A 26,877-nucleotide genomic window follows, 5' to 3' on the forward strand; every position below is an offset into this window, starting at 1 on the left:
CTACCCAATACCAAATCCAAACTTACGTAGGCGTGACGTACAGCTAGCTGAACGCACTTTTGAAGTCATCCCAGAATTAACATATCTCGGATCAAAAGTCAGCAATGAGAATAGTTGCACGCAAGGATGCTGGCTGCCAACCGGTCATTCTACAAAAGCCTGAAAAATCAGTTCACCTCAAAGAACCTGTCGCGACGGACGAAACTTGGATTATTAAGCACTTATATAGTACCGGTACTCACATACGCCACTGAGACATGGATACTCTCCAAATCTGACGAAACCCTCTTAGCCGCGTTCGAGAGGGAAATGTGCAGAAGGATTCTTGGCCCCGTATATGTGGAAGGACAATGGAGAAGCCGTTATAACGACAAGCTATACGAGATGTACGGCGACCTCACTGTAGTGCAGCGCGATGGAAACGGACGACCCAGCTCGTAAAGTCTTTTAAGGTCGTCCACAAGGGCAGAGGAGGCGTGGTAGGCCCAAACATAGGTGACAAGTTGGTGTGGAGGCGTCCGCTATTAAGGCCGGGATTAACGGACTGGCAGACGAAAACGCGAGACCATGAGCGGTTTCGGATGCTCCTGAGGCAGGCCAAGACCGCAAAGCGGTTGTAGCACCAGTTAAGTAAGTTAAGTATATGGGGAGATAGAAACCATTCTGACTTACCCAAAGCAGTGACGTTTGATCCTGAACTGCTGAACTCTCATGCCAACTCTGATTTCACCAACAACTTCGATTTCTCGCAACCGGATACAGAAGTGTCAACACAACCATCTTTGTGCACTTATATTCCAGGAATTCTTTATTTCTTCGATGACACGCTTCTCGTTGTACTTCCAATTTTTCGTGAAACGCGCTTTTGCTGAAAATCAACACCTTGTTGGGATTACCTTAGAGGAGCTTACACAAAACTAGTATCCTTAACTGCTAATGGCTTGTGGGTTTTCTTTTTAATACAAAACACAGCCTGCTGTTTCAATTTTCAGCATTAACTCACTCTGTTTTTTGCTCTCTCGCTCTCTCTCTCTCTCTCTCTCGCGCGCGCTATTTCTTCAGCAAGGCTGCGGCGCGTATGGCGTCATTCACGTGACAGAATATGGAGAGCTCATGGAGCTTCCTGCTTGCCACTTGAACAATTGGCTGACAAATCCCCGACTCTCGTCCGTGTGTCGATCGCGCTTATGAATGTAGTAAACTGTTGATCCACTCAATTATCTCTGCTCTGCTTTGTTTCTTTTGTAACGATATTATAAGAGAATTCATAAGATGCAGCATACGTTAAATTGATTTACGCGTAGCGCTAAATGAAACCTTCTTGCTCTCGTTTTTTTCATTTTTTCTATCTTATAAAACAAATTTTTGACATTTTACCCAAAAAGGGGTTTGATTTTAATTTAGACAGAGTTCACTTTTTGTGTATAAAAAGACACATTTCTGGTGCCCAAAATCGGCAGCAGGATGGCAGTACCATTTTTTTTAACCATATTCTACTGTTCCGTTACTCTTCGTTACTCTGGCTGGCTGGCCACATATCTTAACATACTTCTACCGTAAATATACCTTCCCCCAAGATGCACAACCCACACACACACACACAAAAAGGTACCACACACAGTCGCGGCCGAGAAGCTGGCTGGCGGGTGCACTCTTTACGCATTCAGTATATGGTAGACGGTCATCAGCACGCACCAGAGCTCGTTCTTATCGTTTCCCTCCGGCGTCATGGAGTAGTGCTTTACCTGGCCCTCGATCAGCCGCACCAGCGGGCTGCTTTTGATCGCTGCCTTGCCCCGCTGATTGTTGGCAATCATTTTCCACACCGCTACCGCTGCCATCAGGACCTCCGTCCGGCAGGAGGTGCGCTGCAGTGCGTTCTGCAAGATAAACATGTAGTCCGCCGACGCCAACAGTGCCGCCCGGTTGTTCGGCACGAACGTCAGGTTCCGTACGATGGCCAGCGAGAGCAGTCTTACATCGATATCGGATTTGCGTATCAACGCACCCAGCACGGTCAAATGTCTGCAAAAGGAAGGAAAGGGTAATGGTTAATGGAAAATGAAAAGAAAAAACGAACAGAAAGAAAAGTCAAAGAATGGAAATAACAAAAATCTAATCATGAATAGAATTATGGGGTTTGTGAAGCATGAGTCATCGAATTTCAATATTCATGATTCAAATAATCATGAGTCAATATTTATGATTCTAATAATCATATGTCAATATTCATGATTCAAGTCTGGAACCTTCCAGAATCGCCCAAAGGCTCTCGGAGTCGGAGTCATCCGAAGTCGCTCAGTCGTCCGGAGTTATTCGGACTAACAATATCCTTAGTCGGATCGGAGTCATGGTTGCGCTCCAGAAAGCACATCACTAATGCAAACTACAGCCTACACAACCCGTAAGCACCGCTTTTGCGAAAAACGCAATTGCTGCCACCCCACAACTCACCTCACTTCGCTGACATCGACGTAGCGGGTGTACACCTCGTAGAACTCCAGCCACAGCTGCGTCACCTCGAGCCACGGTTTCTGCAGCTTCGTCACGCTCGGGTGCAGCTTGCTGATGTTGCCGAACACGTTCAGCTTACCGATCATGCTGCGCCCCTCCTGGCAGCAGCAGCAGTTCTTCAGCAGCCGCAGCGACACCCGCAGCAGGTTCAGGTCGTACTTCGGCCCCTTCACCTTGGCCGTCTCGCCCGTCGCCGCCACGATCAGCAGCTTCATGATGCTGTGCGGGTGGCCGGGATAGGTGGCGACCAGCGCTTTGCACACCGCGATGCGGCACTCGGACAGGAAGGCGAGCACCTGCAGGAACTCCATCTGCAGCACGCCGTGATTGCCGAACCAGGGCCAGTACTGCAGCACCATCTGGCACAGCCGGTCGATTTGGGCCGGTTCGAGCTGGCACGGCTCGTCCGGCACGCTGAACCACGTCCCAAGCACGCTCGCCAGCTCCTTCAGCTCCGCCATCACCGACAGCTTCTTCACGTCGCCGTACTTGCGCACAAACTCGGCGTACGTTAGCCGCCCGATCAGCCCCTCGTGGATGGCATCGAACCAGTCGAAGATGACGGTGAGCAGATCGTTGCGCCACGCGACCCGACACGACTCGATCGAGAAGTGCAGCATGGTTTGCAGCGTCGAGTAGACGGTGCGCTTGTAGCTGCTGGTCGTAATGCCGCCGGCGACGAGCTGATCCCGATTGCAGAACGACTCGAACTGCTGCATCAGGGCGCTGAAGATCACCGCCGAGCCGCTGCGCAGCGTGCCGTCCTGCTGCTCCGCGTCCGGCTTGGGCTCCGGCTGCTTGTCCTGCTCGGCGGCCGCGTTTGCCGCCGGCCGGTTCGGGTTTGTGTTTTCCGTGTCGTCTTCCGCCTCGGAGTAGTCCCGGTCGAGGCTTGGCTTCCAGCATTTGGCCGCGTCGCCCGCGTCGGCGTACATGTCCATCTGCTCGAACTGTATCAGAAAGGTCGGATATTCGGCCGTCGGCGAGGGCCGCTCGTCGGAGGTGTGCATCATCATGCAGAGGAATTTTAAGCACATGATCTGAAACGCTGCAGCGAAAGACGGGTTGTAAGAAACGATTTGTTACACTAGGTGGCCGAAGCCCCTCGTACTTACTTTTCGACTCGTGCGAAATGCCCAGCTCGATCATCTTCGCGATCGGCTTGACGTCCTGGTGCCCGAACTCGTGATGGATCTGCTGCTTGCCGGTCGGCGTGACGACTAGCGCGCACAGGAAGCGCATGATGTAGCACAGCGTCTGCTCCATCACCGGCTGCGTCAGCTTCCCGTACAGCCACGGGTTCAGCATGTAGATGACGCTCTCGATGAAGTTCTGGTGGCCGGCGAGCAGACTGCACACCCGCTCCCGGTTCGGCTCGTCCAGGCAGCGCTGCAGCAGCTGGCACACGTCGCGCACCATCAGGCAGACGGCCCGGTTCGGCAGCATCGCCTGCTGCTCGACACAGTCCAGCAGCCACTGCAGGCAGCCCTTCTCGCCGATCAGCTTCCCGAACCCGGCCGGATCCAGCTCGACCAGCGCCCGGAACAGTACCGCGAACGCGCGCACCACGTCGGCCGAAATGATCGCCCCCGGCTCGCTCGGGTTGACGTCCTCCAGCAGGAACTCCATGCACGTGTAGCCAGCGAGCGTGTGGCGCGACGCTTCGAAAAATTGCTGCTTCGCCAGCAGCTCCAAAATCACATCGAACGAACCACCGCCCTTCGGCGTCGTTCCCGCACTGCCGGCTGCGGTCGACGCCGCCCGCCGCATGCTGGCCGCCCCGTCCATCGGCAGGACGGCGGGCTGCAGCGACCCATCCGCCTCGGTGTGGGACAGCAGTATGACGAACAGCCCGACCGCCGACTCGCGCACCAGGCACGCCTCGCCATCGTCCAGTATCGTGCTGAGGCAGCTCGCGTGTATGCCCCCGGGCAGGTAGGCACACTCCTGCACGATCGCTGCCGCGCCGGCCGGCGTGCGGGCCACCTTCGTCAGGATGTTCCACGCGAACGAGCGCACGAACGTGCAGCTGTTGCCGCACTGCGTCGAAACCGTTTTCAGATGCTTCGCTTGCCACTCGAACCGGAGCTGTTCGGGCGACGTGCGCTCGAGCAGATGGGCCGTCGCCATCAGGCACGAGCGCACGATCACCGAGCCGGTGTAGCTCGTCGAGCCGACCTGGCGCACGCACTGCAGCAGCTTCGGGATCACCTCGCCGACGTCAACGCGCCACACGTCGTCCAGCAGCCCGGTCATCATCTCTACCAGCTCCAGCAGCGACATTATGCGCGACAGGTTGCACTTCTTCAGGCACACGTCCAGCTGCTCCAGCACTGCCCGGAACACCCGCACATCCCAATCGTTCGTGCCACCACCTTGCTGCTGCTGCTGTTTTTCCTTCTTCGTCGCGGCGTTTTCCGTTGCCGTTGCCGGATCCTTCGTACCGTCGTACAGCTGCAGCAGCCCCCAGATCAGGTTAGCATTGCGCGTAAACAGCGGCTCGATGCAGTCGCTCGAGCGCAGCAACCGCAGGAAGAAATTGTCTTCCGCCGCCAGCACGGTGAACAGCCAGTCGCGCAGCATCCGGAAGTTAAGGTGCAGCATGATGCCGATCACGTTGAACACCTCGACCAGCATCTCCTGGTCCGCGACCGACACCGGCGGCGTGTGGAAGTAGCGCTTCAGCGTGCTGATGATCACGTCCTGCTGGCAGATCGTGTTCTTGAGCGGAAAGCTCAGGTTCGCCTCGAGCGTCGCCAGCCCACCGTACACGTCCGTGTGCGCTTTGGCCGACGCGAGCCGGCGCATGCTCTTGCGGAAGATGGCCGGAAAGTCGATCATCTTCAGCCAGCGGATGTCCTGCCTGGTGAGCCGCAGGGCCGCACTGAACTCCATCGCCTTTTTGTTTGCGCCCCGGTACACGAGCGGGTGCTGGTCGTCTTCCGCCACCGCCACTCCGTTACCCGCACCCGCACGCTTCACGGTGGTGGCCGTCGTTTTCAGTATGTTCTCCAGCCCGCCGAACCACAGATCGGCAAACGTGAAGCGAAGGTAGCGCTTCGCGTACTCCACCCCGACCACCGACGGACGGACGGAGCAGGCACTGCTGCCCTCCTCGGCGCACCCATTGGCGAGCGCAGCGCCCATCAGCATCATGTCGCCACCGGGCCCGTCCTGCAGCAGCATCCGCTCGAGCAGCTGCTCCATTTCGCTGCCGTACTCGCGGAACGGGCTCGCCTGCCAGTGGAAGCACGACACGAACGGCAGCTTGAACGCGGACGCCGCGCAGACCGCCGGCAGCGACAGCAACGCCCCGTTGCCGGTGGAACAGTCGGCAAACAGCAGCAGGTAGAGCAGGGCGCAGCACTCCACCCGAAACACCGGCATGTGGTGGTGTGCCAGCAGCGCGCGCACGATCAGCTGGTACGCGTTCGTGTTCGAGCCGAGAAAGCGCCGGAAGGTGGTGTTGCTGAAGCACAGCTTCGTCAGGATGCCGACCGCCGGCAGGGCCGCGTCCGGGTAGTCCAGCACCGGGTCGGCCAGCAGCGAGTTGTACAGCGCCTTCATCACCAGCACCCAGCCGGACGCGTTGTGTATCAGCTCGCACAGTGCCGGATCGTCCGCCATCACGTTCAGCTGCGTGAGGGCGCTGCGGCGCAGCGTCGGGTCGCCCTCCTCCTGCTCGAGCGCGTCCAGCAGCGGCTTGACCGCGCTCACCTCGTACACGTTCGCGACCTGCTGCCGCCGTATGTCGTACGGGAAGGAGAGCAGACACACGCCGTTCGGTACCGTGTCGCTGATGTGTTCGATGCGCGGCGCCAGCTTTTCGCTCTCCTCGACCGAGCTCAGCAGAAACAGGACGCGCGTCAGCGCCTCCTCCCGCACAGCACTCTCCAGGTGGAACAGCAGCCGCAGGTTGCCCTGCAGTATGGCCAGCCACGGCAGCCCGAAGTCGGGATGGAACATGTTGAGGACGGCTTTGCGCAGCTTCGATTCCTCCCGCCCGACCGCCACCGTCTGCAGCAGCGGCGTGATCTGCAGCAGAATCTCCTCCACGTCGGCCCACTTTTCGCGCAGGAAGGCTTTCGAGTTGCACAGGAACAGCAGCATCGTTTCCGCGCATTGGTGAATCTGAAACAGAAGGGTTGCGGTCGTTTGACTTGCTGACGTGCTTGCTGAATGCGGCGTTTGGATTCCACGTTCGCGGCACCGTAATTACCTTGCTGTTTTTGCTGGTGTACCCAAAGCACGTGATTTCCGTGATGATCTGCAGCGAGAGTGGCATACCCATGGCGCGCAGCTTAGGAGCCGAGCTGGAGAACAGGCTGCGGCGGGAAAGGATGGCCCCCTCGTCCAGATGGCCAATGAAATCTTTCATCATGTTGGCGCACAGCTCGTAGGCCACACTGCAAGGGCGAGAGATCGTTGGAAAGACATTACAGACACACATCAAAGTAACCAAGGTAAATTCCAAATGAAGTTGCCATTTACCTTCGTATCTCTTCGTCTCCGTGAGCGAGCAGTCGCACCGTTATCGACTCAATGACGTCCCACAGCGGTTCATCCTCCGTAACGGAACCGGCCCAGCTAAGCCAATGGAAAGAAAAAGAAAAGTATTAAAAAAACCCCATTTTCTTAACCACACTTTCCACACCCCGATATCCATACTAGTGGTGGGAGCTCAGAATCGGACCTACCCGATCCCGATTCCGTGTTTGGAATCAATTCCGGAGCCGGTTCCCATGCTGGAATCGATTCCGATTCCGAAGTCGATTCGGGAGTCGATTCCAAAGCCAACGCGGAAGCCGATTCAGGACTTGACTTCAGAGCCGATTCCATGATCGGCTATGGAATTGACTCCGGTATCGGCTTTGAAATCAACTCCAAAATTGACTCCGGTATCGGCTCTGGAATCGGCTCCGGAATCGACTCCGCAGCCGATTCCGATTCTGGGAGGGATTCTGATTCCGGAATCGATTTAGGAGTCGATTCCAGTACCGATTACAGAGCCAACGCCGGAGTCGATTCTGGAGTTGATCTCAGAGCTCCGGAACATGATCGGCTCCGGAATCAACTCAGGTATCGGCTCTGAAATCGACTCCGGTATCGGCTCTGAAATCGACTCCAGAATCGGCTCTGAAATCGACTCCAGAATCGACTCGGGAATTGGTTCCTGAATTGACTTCTGGAATTGACTCCGGAATCGAAATTGGCTCCGAAATCAGAATCGGCTCAGAGTCGACCTTGGAATCGCAATTTGCTTCGATCACGGAATCAGGATTGACTCCAGAAATGGAATTTGCTCCGGAATGAGAATCAGTTCTTGAATTGAAATAAGAAGTTTCCGAAGCCAAGTTTCATCTCGATGAGAATGGATCGTTTACAAGTAAATTTGAATTCTTTGTGGCTATCAATATGTAGCAGCATTATTGGTCCCAAACTATTCTTATCGAAATAGTCGAAACTGACTTTGATTTCGAAGCCAATTCCGAATCCGGAGACGATTCCGGATCCAATTTCGATTCCGAAATCGATTCCGGAAACTGATTTCGGACCTACTATCCGGAATCGATTCCAGAAAATTGCGTAGCTAGTCGGCATCCGACGAAAACTTCATTTTTCCCATCACCAATCCATTACCTTTCGACCGCTTTCAGCAGACACCGGACCATCTCGACCGACCGGTGCAAGCCGAGCGTGCTGATCGCTTCCCACCCGAGCAGCAGCTGCCGCTCGGTGCAGTTCTTCCCCGTGCCGGTGCCGTCCTGCAACAGCTGGACCGCCGGCACCAGCTTCTCCCGCAGGCGCGTCAGCGTCACCAGCATCAGCTCGTTCTTCTTCTCCACGTGCGCCCCCAGATGCTCGTACAGCTCCGGGCAGGCAATGCCGAGCGGATAGTCGTACAGGGCGAGCTGGCACTCCTCGCGCCACACCCCGTCCGACCGCTCCAGCGCCTGCCGATGCGCCGTCGAGCTGACCTTCATGTCGACGAACTTGTACTGGATGGTGCCAGTGCGGCCACCGGCCACCGTCTCGTCCGCACCGCCATCAACCGCGTCCGGTTCCTTCTGCCACAGCCGCACAAAGTCGGCCATGATTTGCAGCGCTATCCGGTAGCGGGTGCGGGCGAACGTTCGCTTCCCGTCCACCTCCCACTCCTGCCGGTAGTGGCGCACCAGCCGGCCGAGCTCGCCGCACAGCTCGCCGAACCGGTGGGCCGGTATCTTCTGCTGGTCGCAAAAGTGTTCCGTCATCAGAAATGAGGTCGTCTGGCTGAGCACGATCAGCATCATGTTGGTGGCGAGCCGGTCCCCATCGCCCGACAGTCCCTTCAGCTGCTCGATGCACAGCTGGAACAGCTCGTACACGAACGCACCGATGGAGATCTGCGGCCGGCGGCGGCCGTGCGTGGGGCGGCGACCATCGGTTTCACCGTCCGCCGGCTTGATGTACGTGACCGTCAGCATCCGCTGGCGCATCCGCTTGCGGAACGAGATGAGCAGCGCAAGCATCATGCCGTACCCCTTGCGGGCACCGAGCCGTCCGCTCTGTATGAGGTGCAGCAGGGACAGCCCAATGTACGGCGGCTGCAGGAAGAACTCCGGCGGGTAGCTGCGCATGTACGGGATGGCGTAGTTGAGAGCGCGCTGGAAGTTCTCGTCGCCCGGTTCGCCCTCGAACAGCGATTCGTTCAGCCGGTCCAGCACACTCTCCACGGAGGGTTCCGGCACCTCCCAGCATTCGGCGTAGAGCGACGGGTCGCCCTTCCAGCGTGCCGCGTACGCATCGATCACCGTACGTCGCTTGCGCTTCCGGCCGCCCTCGGTGCCGGTGTCCTCCTCCTCCTCCATCGATTCGCCGTCCCCGGCACTGCCATTCGCCAGCGGGTCGATCCGGTCCAGCTTCAGGCTGGCCATGCTGCTAGCGACACTCTCCAGCAGATCGATGCTGGAGGACGATGTGGCGGACGCCGAGGGCGCCGATTTGAGCCGCTCCACCTGCTTGATGATTTTCACCACCAGCTCGTCGTACTCCAGGTTCGAGCCGATCAAGCAGCGGATCTTCATCAGCTCTTTAACGATGCGCATCGGCGTGAAGAAGCTTAAAATATCTTTCCCATACTTGCTCTACAATAGCAGGAGGATGGAGAGAGAGAGAAAGAAAGAGAACATGAAATCGAACCGAATCGACCCCCTGGGCAAGGCAATAAAACATAAAACGACATAAAATCGCGCACAAAGGCCGTGCGAGAGCGAGCGCTCGCGCGCTTACCTCCAGCAGCAATGACATCAGCTCCAGCACGGTCACTTGCTTGATGATCGGCACATGTCCAAACCAGCGTATCAAATTCTTGAACAGTGGCGACGCCACCGCCCCAATGTCCGCATCGTCCCACAGTGCGCGCTTCAGCGTGTTCTCGATGTCGTGCAGGGACCGGACGCGTATTTCCTGTATCGGATGCACTGAAACGAGCGGAATGTGCAACAAAATCAAACACACACTCAAACACAAACACGCACACAGTCACACACAGCCATGTGCACGCATTCCGGAAGGCAGCAGCGCGTCGCTCCAGCCCAGGAGCCGACCACCCAGGTGTAGGTGAAGGGGGAGCAGCAAGGACGGTGGCGACGGCGGCTGCTGCTGCTGCTGCTGCCGCTGGGCTACTTACGCAGTTTATCCAACGTGGCAGGATTAACCGCGGTGGCCATCCTGGTACTTCTCCGACCCACGGAGGCACACTCACGCTTGCGGTTCGGCGATGATTGCACGCAGCAGGGCGGATAAAATCGCAGTAAGCGTGTAGCGAATTCGCGTGTATTCGCGGCTTCCCTTCTCCAGCCAAGCACAGTGCTGCTGCCTCATCGGTGTAGAAACAAAAACTGGCGGTTATTCGCACCCGGCATTGGCTCTTATTTTGACACGCACTGTCAATACGCGCGGCGCCGCTGCCAAAGTCAGAGTGACCAGAAATACCGATTTATCTGCATTCCAACCGATTTTTCATATGCCTACCGTTTCACAGATAAACCTCTTAAAACTACCTATATTTCATTTATCCAACCGAAAATTACAGATTTTTTCATAATGCTGACCGAAAAGTCATAAAACCATTTCCCAAAACATTTAAAGCATTAAACTCCATATGGAAATCACTAGCAACCTGAACCAGAAGTTCAACAGAGACAGCTAAGGCCTGTGTCTGTACTTCATGAGATGCGATGAAATCGGACGTGCTGGTAAAATTTTATATGGGACTTGACAGATAATGTAACCCGGCGCTTTAGCAGCAATCGAACACGACATCGAACATGAAAAATGTATGGGATTTGACATGTTCGATTTGTTGGTTATCAAATCGAACATGTCAAATTCCATGTCAAATATTTTTCATGTTCGATGTCGTGTTCGATTGCTGCTAAAGCGCTGCCTAAGGCGTGCGATTTTGTCATAAGATGGAATCAATTCAGGAGTCACTTATACAGGATTTTTAGACACAATCTCTAATTTATGTTTTGTTATCATTAAACTTACTAATTCATCCAAATAATCAAAATAGCTGCTGACAGCACATTCGATTTGCACTGACCTAAGCGGCCGCGTGGAGCCCCGAAAAGGGAGTCCTCAACGCTCTGAAACAAATGTGCATCTCAATCATTCGTTGGGTTAGATTCCCTAGTACAATTTTCAGATTGACACCTAGGAAAGGCCTCATGTGACTGCTATGAACCAAATCTAAACTATCTCCTTTAAATAAATAAAGGATGTATTTTCTCGTGCTGCTGAACCTTCGTTGGGCAGATTAGCTTCCATCGGCACCCTCCGATAAAATTTTGATGCGCCTATAGAAAACCGCCAAAATAATCTGGCCACTTTGTCCACAGTCGCCCCGGTCAAATTGACTGACGTTTGATGCTCCCTTCGGGAACGTCGCCAACCGGTTTGCGTATCGCGATTGCATTCTGCAAATTGGGCTGGTTTTGTTGTTTGTGGTGTGTGGTGCAATTTCGGCACCATAATGTTGCTGCTGAGAAGAATCTTTTCCCCAACGGCACAAATCTGCCGCCGGGTCGCGTACGTACAGGGCCAATCGCCGGCGCCGAAAATACGCGAATATTTCTACTACATCGATCACGAAGGGATGGTAAGGGATAACTTGAGTTTATTTGTCCTAACATCACTATCACAACTTTATTTTGCAGCTCTTCCTAGATGATGCTAGGATCAAAAACTTCACCTCCTGCTTCAAGGAGAAGCAATTTCTGGAGTTTTTCTTCAAAAGGTTAAAGCTAAACGACACCGACCGGTATACGGACGAGTTCCCGTTTCTGTCTATTTGTGGCCGGGAACGAAATTTTATCCGCTGTGACGATCTACCGATCGTGTTTACACATGTTGTGAAAATTGGTTCGTACTTTTTGTTTCGTTAATTCAAACTGGCAGTTTATCTCATACACGTTTACGCATTCCCTCTCTAGATAGCGAAGATAGGTTAGCTTACGCGCACGGGTACGATAAGATGAGCGTGCCGTGGCAACCCGACCGGATCTGTATGTTTCCCGACACCGGGCGGGTGTACCATCCGGCCCCGGAACGGTACGGGTCGATAGGGCTGGTCCGGTCGAAGCTTGCGATCGAGCTGAGCTCTTCGTTTACATTCCAAAATGGTGAAGATCGTCCGCCGACACACTTCCGGTGGAAGGAGCACAATTACGAGCTCGATCAGGACTGGTGGAAGGAGACGTACATCGGCAAGAGGTCGCAGCAAGACTGACTGATAGCGATGACCAAGGAAAGGGGGGACTGTTTTGTAGAATAATTTGAAAATGTGATACAATATTGCCGCACAAATATTGAGATTAAATGTGTTGAACGATTTAAACGTTAAACGATTAATTTAAATTTCAGCCCAATGCTTTCGTTTCGGATGAGCTACTAGGCCTCGCTGCCCATTCCTCACTATCTCATGTTGCGATCATATCAATCTCGTTGATCTGAAAGGAGTGTAGTAGGCTTTAGTTAAATTAGAGAATAACTCAGTCGATATGTTTCACTCGTACGAACCAGTAGTACCCGACCGATCGTCAGAGATAGGGCAGCAAATCCTAACCTATATTTAAGATCTCAAATCTTACATGTTACGCTATGAATACATGTGCCTCGCATCCCATTGCGATCACAACTGCTCATCCGGACTGAGCGCAGCTTGCTCCACATAAGATTTATAGTCAACGATTGCGGACGCCTGCTGCACCGCCGAAACCGGCTGGTCCTTTCCCCCGGTAGCAGCACCATCCCTCCCTTCTGTCTTGTTCCCTTCGGGATTCTTTCCCTGAACCGACCCCGCATAAGGAGCGAACTGATGGAGCGATTGTTGAATCATCTCCGCTTTTAACTTTTTCTCCCGCGCTAGCTGCCTCCGTAGCCTCACCTTCTCCCGCCGTGCCAACTGTACTGGGGTGAGCACTTTGGTTGCTGGTGGCACCGGCGTCGCCACCGTAGTTGCCGCCGCCGATCCCGCCCCTGCCAACTCTTTCTGAGCGCCTTTCTTCTTCTTGCCGCCGGGTGCTTTCTTTTCCACCGGCTTCGCCTTCATCTGGCTTTGGCGCGTGTTTAGCCACCGCAAGTTCGTCCAGTGCGGGAAGCTGCACGGGAACAGCGTGTTCGTCCGGTGCAGCTGCGTTATCACAAACTTATCGATCGGTATCCAATCGTACTGCTCCAGCGGTGGACAATCGTACTCCACCTTGCACAGCAACTCCTCCCAGTTCAAGCTGACTCCGCTGGGAGCGTTCTGTCCCGCCAGTCCTCCGCTCCGTTCGCTCGGGCGCGCGTACACCGACGGTCCCTGGGTGCTTTTGCCGTCGCGCTTGAGCAGATACTGGCCGGCGGGAAAGTTGCGCATCAGCTTCAGCATTTTCCACACGTTCGTGAGCAGATTGTGCGGCTTTACGCCGTACAGTCGGTTCAGCTCTTCCTCGATGTCGCGCAGCTCCAGATAGTGGTGGGAGATGATCGTTGAGGTCGTGCTGTTGATGCGCAGGCGCATCGTTTTCGAGTGGGGACGCAGCAGCTGGCGGGCCCACTCCTGTAGCAGCTCCGGTAGCGTCATCTGTTCCGCACCAAACTCTGGTTGATACTCCAGCTTGATGGAAAAATTCATAAAGACGCGCATCTTGCGAAACGATTCGTAGCAATCCTGCCGGTAGCACACCAGCAGCTGATGCTCCTCCTCTTGATCCTTCAACTTCCACGGCTGGTAAAACCGGTTCTCACGCATTGTTTCGTTGGCCGTTTTCTTCTGTGCCATCTGCTTCATAAACTTATCAAACGGAAGTGGTCTGAAGGGGCCTTCTGCAGTGTCCTTTTCCACTGTGGCATCTGATTTATCCAATTCAGCGTTTGATTTCTGCGATGCCAGAAAGGTGGTAAAGCTTCTCACCAGCAGCTTGTACGCTTTCACCTTTCGGGCGTGCGTCGACAGCCGGGTTGGCGGCAGCCTACTGTCCATGATAAGCACGTGCCGCCCGTCGGCCATTTTCTTCACCTGAAACGGTATCGTCCACTGTTCCTGGGCGTTTTGTGCATAGTTTAGCAGCAGCGTCAATGCACCCGCCGGCACGACGAGCGAAACGTCGGGTAGCTCGGCCAGACACGCGTCCACATCCGCCAGATACTGGTCCCGCGTGCAGCGCACCGATGTCCACTCGTGCGCAAAAGCCTCCAGCACGCGTTCGTTGCGTTTGAGCGAAATGCAGCGCAACACATTCTCGCTGAACAAATTCCGCACCGTGCCCGTTTCCCGAGCCTGCTCCTGCTCCTGTCCGTACGGCTCAAAGCTTACGTTGGTAGCGTTTTCCGCGCGGCCAAAGAACGGCACAACCGTCATCAGCACGTACAGCCCGCCGAGCTCCCGCTGGAGACCGACCCGTTCCTGTACCTTCGCCTGCCAAATGCGCACCACCAGCTCGTTCAGCTCGGGCTCGATCGTTTGCACCCGGCGCAGCAGATGCGTGTTGAAGTGGTTCCGCACGAAGCTGTCGAACATTTCCTTCTCCGGGGCAAGCTTTTCCATCAGCACCTGGTAGCGGGCGTACTTTTTCTTCTCCTCGGCGGTGGTAAAAGGCAGCCGCATGTTGATACGATTCTGCACCGTCAGACAGTGCTGATGCTCCTGGCGCGTCAGTACCGAACCGGAGGGGAACCGGTTAAACAGCTGCAGCGGTTGAACGCATTTCACCTCCAGCTGCTGTATCTTTTGCCCCGTCCGCGGATCGGAGGGCATTTCCAGCGGCAGGAAGAGGGCCGTATCGGCGGCACTAATGTCCTCGATCTGATGCATCGGATCGATTTCGTTAATGTGCAGATTGAAGATGTCATTTTGATAGTCGGCGAAATCGATCGACGCCTGCTCGAGCAGCTTCCCTTCGGAGCGGGGATTGTGTCGGGACCTGCGGTGGGAAAGCAAACACAATTACAATAAACCGGACGACCCAATCACTCATTTTGGTCCTTCCACATTGACCAAATTTCATGTGATTTTGGACAATCACTGGATATTCGCCGAATTGCACCCAAAACCCAAGGTTTCTCTTGCAGATCGTGATGGAGTGTTATGGGAAAGATGACCATTTTTTGGCCGCAAAAACAATCTCCATACGAGTCCCACATGACCCGCCTGGGATGTAAAAGTCGAAAAATAAAACCATTTTCCTGTACTTTTCCCACACTCACCAGATTAATTTCTTGTACTCTTCCATCCGATGCCGGCAGGATCGCGTGCACTTTGTTTATGTTTTGGTTCGCGGAATCGTAGAAGCAAACTGTCATTTCGTGGAATTTTGTTTTGATGGCGTTTAACTGTCAAGGCGTGCGTTGTGCGTGCGGTTGTGTTTGTTGTTTACCTGGCGAGGAAAACTGAACTGAGCTGCCTGGTTCATAATTTCATTACGCATCATCACTAGGCGAGGACAAACAGTAGTACATAATAGCGCCGATTGATCATAGGGACGCAATGCTGACGTGAAACAGTGTGCGTGTGTGTGTGTGTCTGTTCCGTGCCCGATAACGCTCTCCTATTATCCGTCCTAAACAGCAGCTCCCGGAGACTTCTGTTGTGTCCCCTATTCTGTCGTAAGTAAATCCCCCGCGAAAAATCCCGTCGAAAATGTCCTTCCTCGGGCTGCTGAGCTACGTTTCGCTGCTGGTGCAGATCTGCTTCGTAACCGTCTCGATCGGTACGTAAACAAGTGCCAAGGGTTGGTAATAATTTCTTGGAACGTGGCCATCTGAATGCATTTTTTTCTGCGCTTTACCTTTTCACAACAGCTGCCGGTCTGTACTATCTAGCCGAGCTGGTAGAGGAGTACACGGTCATCGCGAAGAAAGTCATCAGCTGGATGGTGGCCGTGACGGCCTGCCTGTACGTGATATTCATCTTTACCGAACACTTCAGCTGGACGATGGTGCTGTGCGGGCTGGGCGCCCAGGCACTGCACGGGCTCATCCTGACCGATTTCCCGTACGTGCGGTTTCTTTCGCCCGCCTTTATCGGGGCGGTCGGGCTGCTGGTCGGCAACCACTATCTGGCCTTCGTCTACTTCCAGCTGCAGTACCACGCGTTCACGGAAGTGTTAGCGTACTTTACCCTCTGCCTGTGGTTGGTGCCATTCGCGCTGTTTGTGTCCCTGTCCGCCAACGACAATGTGCTGCCAACGAGTAACGAACGGACGCATTTGCTCAGTAAGAAACAGTGAACCGCCCGGGACGGGACCTCCGAAAACGAGAGTTTACTTACATCACTTGTCTTCCCTTTTAACATTCCAGGTGGCAATGACGATGTGGTGACGAATTACTTCTCTAGCCGTAAAAAGATGGGCCTGCTTTCGCTGTTCAGCTACGCGAAGGAAAGCCTGCTGCCGGAACGCAACAAGAAAGCGTTCTAGTCCGCGATCACGAATCGAAACATTCAGTAGCCATCGGTTCGCTCTTGTATATTATTTCTATTTATTATGAACGAAGAAGAAAAAAAAAAGCAAAACTCCAAGATAGGAATAATAATAAAAAAAAGCAATCAAATGACACAACACAGATTAGGCGCTCCGTTCCGTGACCGAACCATCCTGCTGGCCAAAGTACGCCTTGGTCGCCATGCCAACGAATAGCCCCGTATCAACGACCCCCGGTATCATCATGATCTCCCGATTGACAGCGTCCCAATCGTGCTCCTTATCGGCCGGGAAGCTCCAGTCCAGTATGAAGTTACCGTTGTCGGTGACGACGGGGCCCGCCTTGGCGACGGCCATCCGCAGCTTGAGCGTGCCCCCGAACCGCGACTCCACCTTGCCCTTGATCGGCACGTAAGCCATCGGTGCGACCTCGATCGGAATGCCTTTACGATACTGTTGGCCCAGCTTGGCCGAGTCTTTCGTGTAGTCCGCTATCACCACCAGCCGGTCGGCACAGGAGGCGACGATTTTTTCCTACCAACACACGCACACACCCATTGAAAATGTTTAGTTGCGATTACTAATACAAAAAAGAAAAGCAACTCACCTGCAGCAAACATCCACCGCCACCCTTGATCAGAACCATCTTGGCGTCCACCTCGTCCGCCCCATCGATCGCACAGTCCAGCCGGGGATTGCACTCCAAATCGCCAAGCACCAACCCGTGCTCGATGATGAGCTGCCGGGCCTGGAAGCTCGTCGGAATGCAGACCAGCTTCAGTCCTTCCGCCTTCACCCGCTCCGCTATCCGGTGCACCGCGTACACCACGGTTGAGCCCGAACCGACCCCAACGACGGTATTATCCTTCACGTACTCATCGACCGCCTTGTACGCGGCACACTTTTTTGCTTCTTCCAGGGACATTTTGGCGGTGGTTTGCGTTGAAAACAGAGCAAGGTTTGTGCTGCAAGCGAGCGAACTCCACCGTCCCGACTGTACTAAGCTAGGTGAAAGTGAATGCACCAATTGCCGGAACATGTGTCCCACGAGGATGCACGAGAACTTCGCTATCGCTATCGATCAAACCGGTCGATCGTGTATACCGGTTTTGACAAAACCCTTTCCAGCGCTGGCCCAGCTCGACAGGGGTGTCAAATCAATACTGTTTTATTTCTCATTTTTGTTTCAAACCTACATTTATTTGAGCAAAAGCAGACAACGAAGATAAGAACTTGACTATATGTTTCTTTTTATAAACTACCGTATTGCTTCGAATTACGAACATTTAAGGCATTTTTGGCATGTAAATAATTTCTCACTGATTCAAATTTAGTACCCATGTGCCACAAATCCACTAAACGACCACTAAACGGCTTCTAAACGACTCAAGTTCTCTACCTAAGGCCCGTGTCTGTGCTCCATCGGATGCGATTTTATCGGAAGGCCTGTCAAAATTTTATATGGGATTTGACAGATAACGTCGGACGTGCGATTTCGTCGTACGACACAATCAAAAATTTTTGATTTCGTCGGACGCCGCATCCGATTTTATCTGTCAAACTAAATGTGTGGTGTTTTGTAGGAACAATCTCAACTTTATTTTTCATAATCGTATTATTATAAAAATCATCCAAATAATCGCAATATTATACGAAAAAGCGTTTGACAGCACGTGCGGTAAAATCGCATGCGATGGAGCACAGACACGGGCCTAAACGGAATATAGAAAGACTTCGTTTAGCAGACGGCAAACGACTCATGCATTCTAAAAATAGCAAAAAAGCTGGTGGCGTTCTCTGTTGGTGGGATACCCCAACCAATTGAGCTTGGAGGAGAGCTTTCTCATTTCCTCTGTACTGTTGTATGGTTTCGCATTGAAGTTATGCATCGCTAGAACTAGAACGGCGAAACGATGATTTAAATACTAAACTCCAACGGAAACCATCAGCAATGAAGCAAGTGAGATTTGAGTAATGGTCGTTGGTGTTGATACCCGCGTATCTGACCACACGACCATTTATATAGATTTTTGCTCAGAAAGTTAGAAGGCTATATAGGGGATTTCATGATAAGATGAAACTTGTCGAAACACATTGCAAGAAAAGGATAGCAATATAATGATGAGTTGTAATACGCCATCTATTGATCAAACTAATGAAGCTGGGGAGCTTTCATTTTTTTTCTATGGATATTCAATTTTCCAGTCGTTTAAGCTTAATCTGTGGCGCTTGGGAAGTCATACCCCAGCATAACCCACTTTACCCAAGTGCCACAAATCCACTAAACGACCACTAAACGGGTTAAAATGACTCATGATCTTAACGTAAAAGGATCTACTGCATTTATTTACTGCAAAAGGCGAATTTAGCGATCTTTAGCTTGCCAAAATTGGCTGCTTATGCAATTTTGCCTATTTTTATGCGTCACATCTTGGCAATTTAATTCAACTATCTCGAATTAAAATTAAGATAAAAAAATATTACTTCGAGTTCCGGCCATTATTAAATACGTGTTTTAATGAAATTCAGAGCACAATATAAAAAACCCTGTGATTTTCTCGTTGATAACTACTTCCATAATGAATACCGATGTATGTCAATGTACGTGTGCGCGATTAAAAGGAATTACCGAAGAAATAACATCGGTTTGAAGTACAACGTCTAAGCTAAGATTACCTTTGGTTATAAACTGACCGAAATAAATTACTTATTTACAGTGGCATCAGGGCCTACTAGAGGTCAGACACATATTTACTTTATTCTAGTGCGTCATGGCAATTATCCCAAGCACCACAGATTGAGCTTAAACGATTGAAAATTCAAATATCCATAGACAAAAATGTAAGCTCCCTAGCTTCACTGGTTTGCTCAATAGATGGGGTATTACAACTCATCGTTATATTGCTGTCCTTTTCTTGCAATTTGTTTCGACAAGTTTCTTCTAACCATGACCTATATAGCCTTCTAACTTTCCGAGCAAAAATATATATGAATGGTCGTGTGGTCAGATACACGAGTTAACGACCATTACTCATGTCTCACTTGCTTCGGTGTTGGCAGATTACATTGGAGTTTAGTATTTAATCAATCACATAACTTCAATGCGAAACCATACAATAGTACAGAGGGAATGAGAAAGCTCTCCAAGCGAGGAAGCTCCACTAGATGGCTATCCCACCAACAGATGGCGCCACCGGTTTTTTTTTATTGTTACTATTTTTAGAATGTATCAGTCGTTCACCGTCTGCTAAACGAAGTCTTTCTATATTCCGTTGTGGTTGAGAGCTTGAGTCGTTTAGAACCCGTTTGGTGGTCGTTTAGTGGTTTTGAGGCACTTGGGGTATCGTGAGCAGGCCAACAAGAGAAATAGAGAGATAGAGAGAGTAAGAGAGAGAGAGAGAGAGAGAGAGAGAGAGTGAGAGAGACTTATTTTATCTTCGTCGGAAAATAATTACAATTTTGAGTAAAATAGATTGCACACCTTTCGATGGGTTTGACATTTCTGTTATACAGCTTTGTAGGACAGTCAAACAGAAGAAACCGTATGGCGGCAGATTTTTGACAGCTGGGAAAATTGTTTACCTCAGCGCATTTGTTGCGGGCTTCAGGGAAACGGCCATTTCTCAGCAGCGGCAGCAGTAATACGCAATTTTGCATGTGCGATTTCGTTGATTTTACCGATGGAACCCAAAATGGATAGTGGAAGCGTGTTGAAGGCACCGATCAACTTAAGGTAAGCGCACGATTCCCTCAGCAAGCACGCCACACAGTCGTGAAATAACCATTGTCCCGAATCGTTCCAGCGATCTACTGAACGGTGGCACCGAGTTCCAGATCGATACCGAGTTCAACGATCACGAGGGTGACGAGTACTTCCTCGACGACGACTACGGCAGTGCGGACGAGGACGATGAAAGGTACAAGCAGCTGCAGACGCCCTGGGAGCGAACGTTCGACGAGCTGCGGCAGGAGATGGACCAGATCAACGAGCACCTCTACAAGCGCGTCACGAAGGCGGGCGTGGGCGAACCCATTCCGGACAGTACGCGCGTCGTGATCGAGTACAATGCGTTCTTTGAGGGGGAATCGAAACCGTTCGATTCGACGACACTGCGCGACAAGCCGCACCGGTTCGTGGTGGGCAAGAGCAATGTGCTGCTCGGGCTGGAGCTGGCAGTCCGCACGATGCGCGTCAGCGAGGAGGCACAGTTCGTGATTGCGTACCAGCTGATGTACGGTGAGTTTGGCTGTCTGCAGCGCGTCAAGCCGAAGGCGGACGTGCTGTTTGTAATACGGCTGATTAGCGCAACGCCCGTGAGCGATGGCGAGGCGCTGGCCAAGCTGAACGAAACCGAGCGGCGTACGTACGCGACGGTAAAGGACAAGGTGACCGAGATTCGCCAGTACGCACGGGACTGCTTCCAGCGCAATCTGGTACCGAACGCCATCGTGAAGTATCTGGAAGCGGTGCACACGCTGCAGACGTGCCAGCTGAAGGACGAAGCCGAGCAGGCGGAGCAGCAGAAAACGCTGATCGCACTGTACACCAGCCTAGCGGTGTGTTACAATCGCCGGGACCGGCCGAAGGATGCCTGCCGGATGGTGAACGAGCTGCGCCGGCTGTGTGACGTGAGCAAGAGTGCGAAAATACTCTACCAGGAGGGCAAGGCGCTGATGAGCCTCGGGGAGTACGACCGGGCGCGCAAGTGTTTGCTGCGCGCCCAGCAGCTGGAACCGCAGGACGAGATCGTGCAGCAGGTGCTGAAGCAGCTGAACGATCGCTCGGTCAAGCACCAGCAGGAGGAGAAGAAGATTTGGTCGCGTGCGTTCGGGCTGGCGGAGAAGAAGGAGAAGCAGCTGTCGGCGGAAGATACGGAGCTGCTGGATAATATGAAGCAGACGATACAGCTGTTTGTGGAGGACGAGGGAAGCAGCACGCTACCGCTGCCGGACGGGCTGACCGACCGGGAGCTGGCGCTGATGGATCAGCTGGCGAGCGAGCTGAACCTCAAGCTGAACGTGCACGTGACGAACAACAAGAAAAACTACAAGCTGCAGAAGTAATGTGGCGCTAAAATCAAGGCAACAACCAGGCTTAGCCCGGCATCGTATCTATTGGTATTTGCCCTTATTAAGCGTTTAACTAGAAATAAGTTCCTTTTTTTCCTCAGAGGTAGCTTCGTTTGTATATTACAGAGTTCTCTTTTATATGAATTATCCTGTCGGAAGGGCATATTATTTGAAAGTGCGTAAACATAATAAAAAAGGATGGGGAAATGAGAGACGAAGATAAATAAGCATGAATTTGAACAAAACCACGAATAAAAAACACCAAAACAAACAGAAACACCTGACGGTTATGTGTCCACGCTCCGATACGATCCGATTAGCACTCGTAAAAACTTGTTTGTCCACCAATTTTGGTACGTTTCGCGCAAAAGAATGTAAACAAAACAGTCCCGTCCACACGTGCCTCCGCCGCTGCAGCTTTGCCGGAATTCGGTTACGTTTTGCCCAAAACACATGCAACGTGCGGTCTCTCGGGCATGCGCAAAACACGTTTCATACGTTTCGTGTATGAGCAGCAAGAAAAAAGGTATCTTATCCTTTCTGCCAGCGACCTGACAGTCAGACACACAGGACATTGTGAAGGGAACGTTTCCCGTAGAAACGGAGTATCGTCTTACAGCGTATTAAAAAAGGATAATTATAGCAAACTCCCTGCGTAGCAAGTTCCCCGATATCGATTTTTGTTGTTCAGTTTTACTGCGAACGGTCCTCCAAATTGCGAATTGTAGTTCCCAAATCGGCATTCCGTGTGTGACTCGGCTGGTGGTGGCCCCTAAACAGCGTAATTAATATTCTGGCAGCAGGTGCCGCTGTCTTGGAACGCCCCTACCATACGGTGGTACACGAGCAATCGGTAACTTGATGGCCATATAGAGCGTGCTTGCCGTCATCGTCACGGCCATCAACGCATCTCGCTGAGGCCTGAGTGAGCGAGTAAGTGAGTGCACACGCGTGGAGGGAGACACGGAGTAATGCAGCATAGTTCTGCGTCTAGCCGTTAGTCAGTCGCACCTCGGACGTTCCACGATGTCGTCGTCCGCCTCCGGGGCGTCGTTCGCTGTCGAGCAGGTGAATCGTTCGCGGTCGGAAACGGTCCTCTCGCTGGACGGTGGTTGGCCACCGCCAAGGTCGCCGTTTACGGGCTGGAGTGGACGGGTCAGTAACAGTCCGTACGGTGGAGCGCCCAGGTTCGGTTCGCGTCCCGCCCTACCGGCCTGGGTGAGTGGTTCCAGCGGGGCGCTACCGCGGGCCGGCAGCCGGGACGAGGTGAAGCTGCACAAAAGTCTGGAAGAAATCTCCAAGGACATTCGCGAGCTGGAAGACTTTATCAGCGTGACGGAGGACATACTGCGGCGGGAGCGGGAAGAGGACGAGCAGCTCACGCTGCGGGAACGCCAGCGCAAGGCGGCCGAGCGTACCATGGCGCTGATACGCAGCAAGTGCAGCCCGACGAAGAAGTGCTTCAACCGGGTTACCAGAACGTCGCCCGACGGTCCGCGCAAGGTGCTGCTGCGCTCACCGACGTACAAGGTGAACATTACGCAAAAGCGGCGCATTAAATCGTTCAGCCCGAAGGGGGGCGGCGGTGGGTACAAGTCGAAGCTGTACTTTCGCAACGGCAAGATCGGCTGCCAGGAGGCGGAGAATGCGGTTTCGAATCTGCGCAGCACGCACGAGCTGGTGAAGCGGATCATCAACGACGAGAGCAATATGCTGGTGAAGCTGGAGCATCAGCACTACACGACGGCGGAGCAGGATGGGCTGGAGTCGCGCTCCAGCTCGGCGGACACGCCGGTAGAAAGCTTGCAGATGTGCGTCACGGAATCGGCCGGCACGTCGCTGTGCGAGGATGAGGTGCCGGCAGCAGGGCTGGCACCTTCACAGCCATTAGCACTTCAACAAGAAACCGTTTCGATGGTTCCGGGTGGTGATTCGAGTGGGTTAAATGGGGAAGAAAGGCAACGCCACGTGGATGATGGCGAGCACATTGAGAGCGCGAATGGAATCTCCATGGAACCGATGGAGGATAGACGAAATTCTGAGTAAGTAACCGAGGGCTTTTAATGATTTCATTGAAGCATTGAGAAGAATTCCCCTTATCAACAGCTGTCCCTCCGAGACGATGCCAACGAGTGGGAATGATTTTGTAACCGTCCGATTGCGCCACCTGGCAAACCGTTTCTCGGAGCGTACGCGAAAGATGCGCAGGAAGCTCGAGATTCCGCCGACACCGTCCAGCAGTGCCAGTGCACCCTCAACGGCACCTTCCATGCAGAAGCACAGCGTAAACCGTAAGTTATACGCTCTCTCAGATACCCATCGGAACATAATAAGCTAATGTCCCCTTTTTCCGGGCGTTTCACATGTACACCAAAAAGAGCGCACGATACAAAACTCAGCCTTAACGCTTCAGTCAGCTACCGAGACGCCCGGTTGTAGCCACTATCTGTTCTGTCCCATCTTTTGCTGCGGCGGGCGCAGTGACAATGTGCTCGACCCGCAGGGCAAGTTCTACATCGCCTGGCTGTTTATCGTGTCGCTGTCGTTCCTGTACAACGCGTGGGTCATACCGTTGCGGTCGTCCTTTCCGTACCAAACACCGGAAAACACCAAGTACTGGATCGCGATGGACATCTGTGCGGATGTGATCTATCTGCTGGACATACTGTTCGTCAAGCATCGGCTGATGTACCTGTACGAGGGGTTCTGGGTGAAGGATAAGAATCTGACGCGCAAGAACTATATGCGCAAGCTGCAGTTTAAGGTAAGCCTGGAAGGCACTGATTTGCAGTTCGTGAAAGTAGGACTTTGCTAACTTACTATTTCCAGATGGATCTACTTGCACTGGTTCCGTTGGATCTGCTCTATCTTCGCTTCGGGACCGAGCATGTTGTGTTCCGCGCACCAAGACTTCTCAAGATACAGAGCTTTTGGGAGTTTTTCAAGCTGATCGATCGGGTTATCTCATCACCACACATTGTAAGTAACAGAGGATCTTGATTGTAGTTCGGAAATAGATCTGTTAGTAGCATCTCTTCTCTTCCAGATTCGTGTAGTGAAGACACTGACCTACATGCTGTACATGATACATCTGACAGCCTGCGCTTACTACGCATACAGCGCCTACCAAGGTATTCTTCAAAACAAACACACTTCAACCCCAACCAACAATGCCTACTTATGGCTCTTTTTCCCATTCCAGGGCTCGGTTCAAATCGGTGGGTTTTCAACAACAAGGGTCACGCGTACGTCCGTTGCTTCGCGTTCGCCACCAAAACGGCCACCTCGATTGGTAAAAACCCAAAACCGGAGAAGGAGGGCGAGCTGATGTTCATGACCGCCGCCTGGCTGATGGGTGTGTTTGTGTTCGCGCTGCTTATCGGCCAGATACGGGACATCATAGCGACGGCTACACGCTCCAAATCCGAGTACAAGCAGCTAGTGGACGAAACTCTGGAGTACATGCGACGCCTCAACCTGCCGACCGATCTGCAGCGTCGCGTCAAGATGTGGTTCACCTTCACCTGGGAGCAGCAAAAGTGTCTGGACGAAACGCACATCATGGACGCGCTGCCCGCTAACCTAAAGACGGACATTGCCATCTCGGTGCACATCCAAACCCTCTCCAAAGTGCAGCTGTTTGCCGACTGTGAGGAAGCGTTGCTGCGCGAGCTGGTACTGAAGCTACGCTCCGTCACCTTCCTTCCCGGGGATTTCGTGTGCCGCAAGGGTGAAGTCGGCAAAGAGATGTACATCGTGAAAACGGGCCAGGTGCAGGTGATGGGTGGCCCCCGGAACGATGTAGTGCTGGCGACACTGTACGAAGGATCCGTGTTCGGGGAGATCAGTCTGCTCGCGATCAATGGGGCGGAGGGGAACCGCCGCACGGCGGACGTACGATCGAAGGGTTTCTCCAACCTGTTTGTGCTGTCCAAATCGGACCTAAACGAAGCGATCGTGTACTACCCGAACGCGCAGGCCATTTTGAAGAAGCGCGCAAAGAGCTTGATGCGCAAGAATGCGGCGCGGGAGAAGGCAGAATCGCAGCAAAGCATCGACACGAAGGGTAGCGAGGTGGATGTGGTCATCCGGAATCCGCCCGATCCCGCCTCACCGAAGCTGCTGAAAACGGTGATCCAGGCGTTGCCGCAGGAGTCGGCCGCCGTTCAGCTGCTGATGCAGGGTTTCAAGACGGTGGAGGCGCCGGTGGAGGAGCCAGAGCCGGAAGAGCCCCAAAGCCCGGAAGTTGGTGGTGAAAGGGTGTTGGAGAAGGAAGTGCACGAACCGGACACGGCATCGGTGGGCAGTGTGGAGGTGAGGCATACGACCGAGGTGCAGATTGAGAATGAAAAGAACGTCGAGCTGCCGTGCGATTTGGTGTACAGCATCAAGAAGGAGCTGATGGAGAACAATAGCTACATCAATCTGACCGATGCGGAGAAGTACAAGCTGCTGCACGAGCTTTCCAAGGATGAGTACGAGGATCAGGAAAAGTCGCCCGTTTGAATTCCTGTGCCGGGACTATGAGGACCTCTGTTTCAATGTCTAACGACCTGCTTTATGATCTGCTTCTTCTCACTAGCTTGTATGGAGAATATGGCCACGTATTTTGATATTTCAACCTAACAAACAATGTGATGTTTTATATCCCCTCTGTTGAAGGCCCTTTAGAATATGCTGCTTGAAACTTAAAGTTAGGTCACTACAAAGTTAATTGAAGAAACCGCATAACGAAGTGTCCGAAGAATCCCCTTGACATCGGGCACCATAGGTGCGCCTAATAACAGCATTGACCACTCTCATCGTTTGGATGTGTTTTGCGTATCGTAAAATCAATGCTAAGGTCTCCGCGGCGTCCTCCACCATTGTGCGCATGCATGTCGCGTGCATACTGCAGGCGCAATAAATTAGCTCGCGCACATACACGCACGGGAGAGCGTGTGCGCCTTTGGCGTAAGCGACGGAAACGTGATCGACCGACTGATGGCCGATATCTTCGATTCGAATCAACAGACACACACTCACAGAGTATTACCGATGCCTTGGAGGAGTAGGGAATGCATTCGAGTTGGCCTTTGGGTATGTTAAAATAGTGGCGCTCGAGCGGAAGCGGTGTGCCGTTGGATGATTGATAACCGTTTTTTAATGTCGGATGTTGTTGTTTTCCTATGTGGGTACCTTTACTTTGCCAAAGGCGGCTTTGGATAGAGAATATTGTTAGAATACATGTTTCGATGTACTTGACTCACTTACTTGTGCCACAAAAACACATACACACATACAAACACAGTCTATAAGATTGTTAAATAAACTTGTGACTTTATAAAATGACATTCAAATGGGTTCG

At 52.7% G+C, this 26,877-nt stretch overlaps 8 protein-coding genes across 10 annotated transcripts in view; 4 read left to right on the forward strand and 4 right to left on the reverse strand.

Moving 5' to 3' along the window:
• LOC120905134 (neuropeptide CCHamide-1 receptor-like) overlaps positions 1-743 on the reverse strand; it is a 77,430-nt gene extending 76,687 nt beyond the window's left edge. For all 3 annotated transcript variants that reach the window (XM_040315912.1, XM_040315911.1, XM_040315910.1), the window contains exon 1: positions 673-743. In XM_040315912.1, the coding sequence (XP_040171846.1) occupies positions 673-713 (41 nt within the window). In that variant the 5' untranslated portion in view covers positions 714-743. The remainder of the gene's footprint in view (positions 1-672) is intronic.
• A 38-nt stretch (positions 744-781) lies between these two features.
• On the reverse strand, positions 782-10,437 carry LOC120905132. Its single transcript, XM_040315908.1, has 8 exons — positions 10,184-10,437; positions 9,784-9,974; positions 8,152-9,638; positions 7,003-7,098; positions 6,731-6,917; positions 3,627-6,642; positions 2,455-3,559; positions 782-2,025 (listed from the first exon to the last, which is right to left on the reverse strand). Exons 1-8 carry the CDS (start codon positions 10,221-10,223, stop codon positions 1,656-1,658), a joined length of 6,492 nt encoding a protein of 2,163 aa, XP_040171842.1. The 5' UTR covers positions 10,224-10,437; the 3' UTR covers positions 782-1,655.
• A 1,007-nt stretch (positions 10,438-11,444) lies between these two features.
• On the forward strand, positions 11,445-12,408 carry LOC120899998 (UPF0598 protein CG30010). Its single transcript, XM_040306442.1, has 3 exons — positions 11,445-11,656; positions 11,715-11,919; positions 11,991-12,408. Exons 1-3 carry the CDS (start codon positions 11,531-11,533, stop codon positions 12,284-12,286), a joined length of 627 nt encoding a protein of 208 aa, XP_040162376.1. The 5' UTR covers positions 11,445-11,530; the 3' UTR covers positions 12,287-12,408.
• Positions 12,409-12,556: 148 nt separating this feature from the next.
• On the reverse strand, positions 12,557-15,364 carry LOC120899995. The gene is made up of 2 exons (XM_040306439.1): positions 15,247-15,364; positions 12,557-14,963 (listed from the first exon to the last, which is right to left on the reverse strand). Exons 1-2 carry the CDS (start codon positions 15,270-15,272, stop codon positions 12,689-12,691), a joined length of 2,301 nt encoding a protein of 766 aa, XP_040162373.1. The 5' UTR covers positions 15,273-15,364; the 3' UTR covers positions 12,557-12,688.
• Positions 15,365-15,416: 52 nt separating this feature from the next.
• On the forward strand, positions 15,417-16,602 carry LOC120899999 (protein TEX261). The gene is made up of 4 exons (XM_040306443.1): positions 15,417-15,544; positions 15,611-15,749; positions 15,841-16,254; positions 16,339-16,602. Exons 2-4 carry the CDS (start codon positions 15,680-15,682, stop codon positions 16,455-16,457), a joined length of 603 nt encoding a protein of 200 aa, XP_040162377.1. The 5' UTR covers positions 15,417-15,544; positions 15,611-15,679; the 3' UTR covers positions 16,458-16,602.
• LOC120899997 (ribose-5-phosphate isomerase) lies at positions 16,495-17,579 on the reverse strand. The gene is made up of 2 exons (XM_040306441.1): positions 17,068-17,579; positions 16,495-16,994 (listed from the first exon to the last, which is right to left on the reverse strand). Exons 1-2 carry the CDS (start codon positions 17,497-17,499, stop codon positions 16,605-16,607), a joined length of 822 nt encoding a protein of 273 aa, XP_040162375.1. The 5' UTR covers positions 17,500-17,579; the 3' UTR covers positions 16,495-16,604.
• A 2,434-nt stretch (positions 17,580-20,013) lies between these two features.
• LOC120899996 (inactive peptidyl-prolyl cis-trans isomerase shutdown-like) lies at positions 20,014-21,807 on the forward strand. Its single transcript, XM_040306440.1, has 2 exons — positions 20,014-20,193; positions 20,264-21,807. Exons 1-2 carry the CDS (start codon positions 20,141-20,143, stop codon positions 21,522-21,524), a joined length of 1,314 nt encoding a protein of 437 aa, XP_040162374.1. The 5' UTR covers positions 20,014-20,140; the 3' UTR covers positions 21,525-21,807.
• Positions 21,808-22,068: 261 nt separating this feature from the next.
• Positions 22,069-26,869, forward strand: LOC120899994 (cyclic nucleotide-gated cation channel beta-3). Its single transcript, XM_040306438.1, has 6 exons — positions 22,069-23,572; positions 23,637-23,821; positions 23,909-24,294; positions 24,360-24,509; positions 24,577-24,661; positions 24,733-26,869. Exons 1-6 carry the CDS (start codon positions 22,557-22,559, stop codon positions 26,034-26,036), a joined length of 3,126 nt encoding a protein of 1,041 aa, XP_040162372.1. The 5' UTR covers positions 22,069-22,556; the 3' UTR covers positions 26,037-26,869.
• Positions 26,870-26,877: the final 8 nt, after the last annotated feature.

This window comes from Anopheles arabiensis, chromosome 3, assembly GCF_016920715.1.
Source record: "Anopheles arabiensis isolate DONGOLA chromosome 3, AaraD3, whole genome shotgun sequence".
In the NCBI taxonomy this organism is placed as follows: Eukaryota; Metazoa; Arthropoda; class Insecta; order Diptera; family Culicidae; genus Anopheles; species Anopheles arabiensis.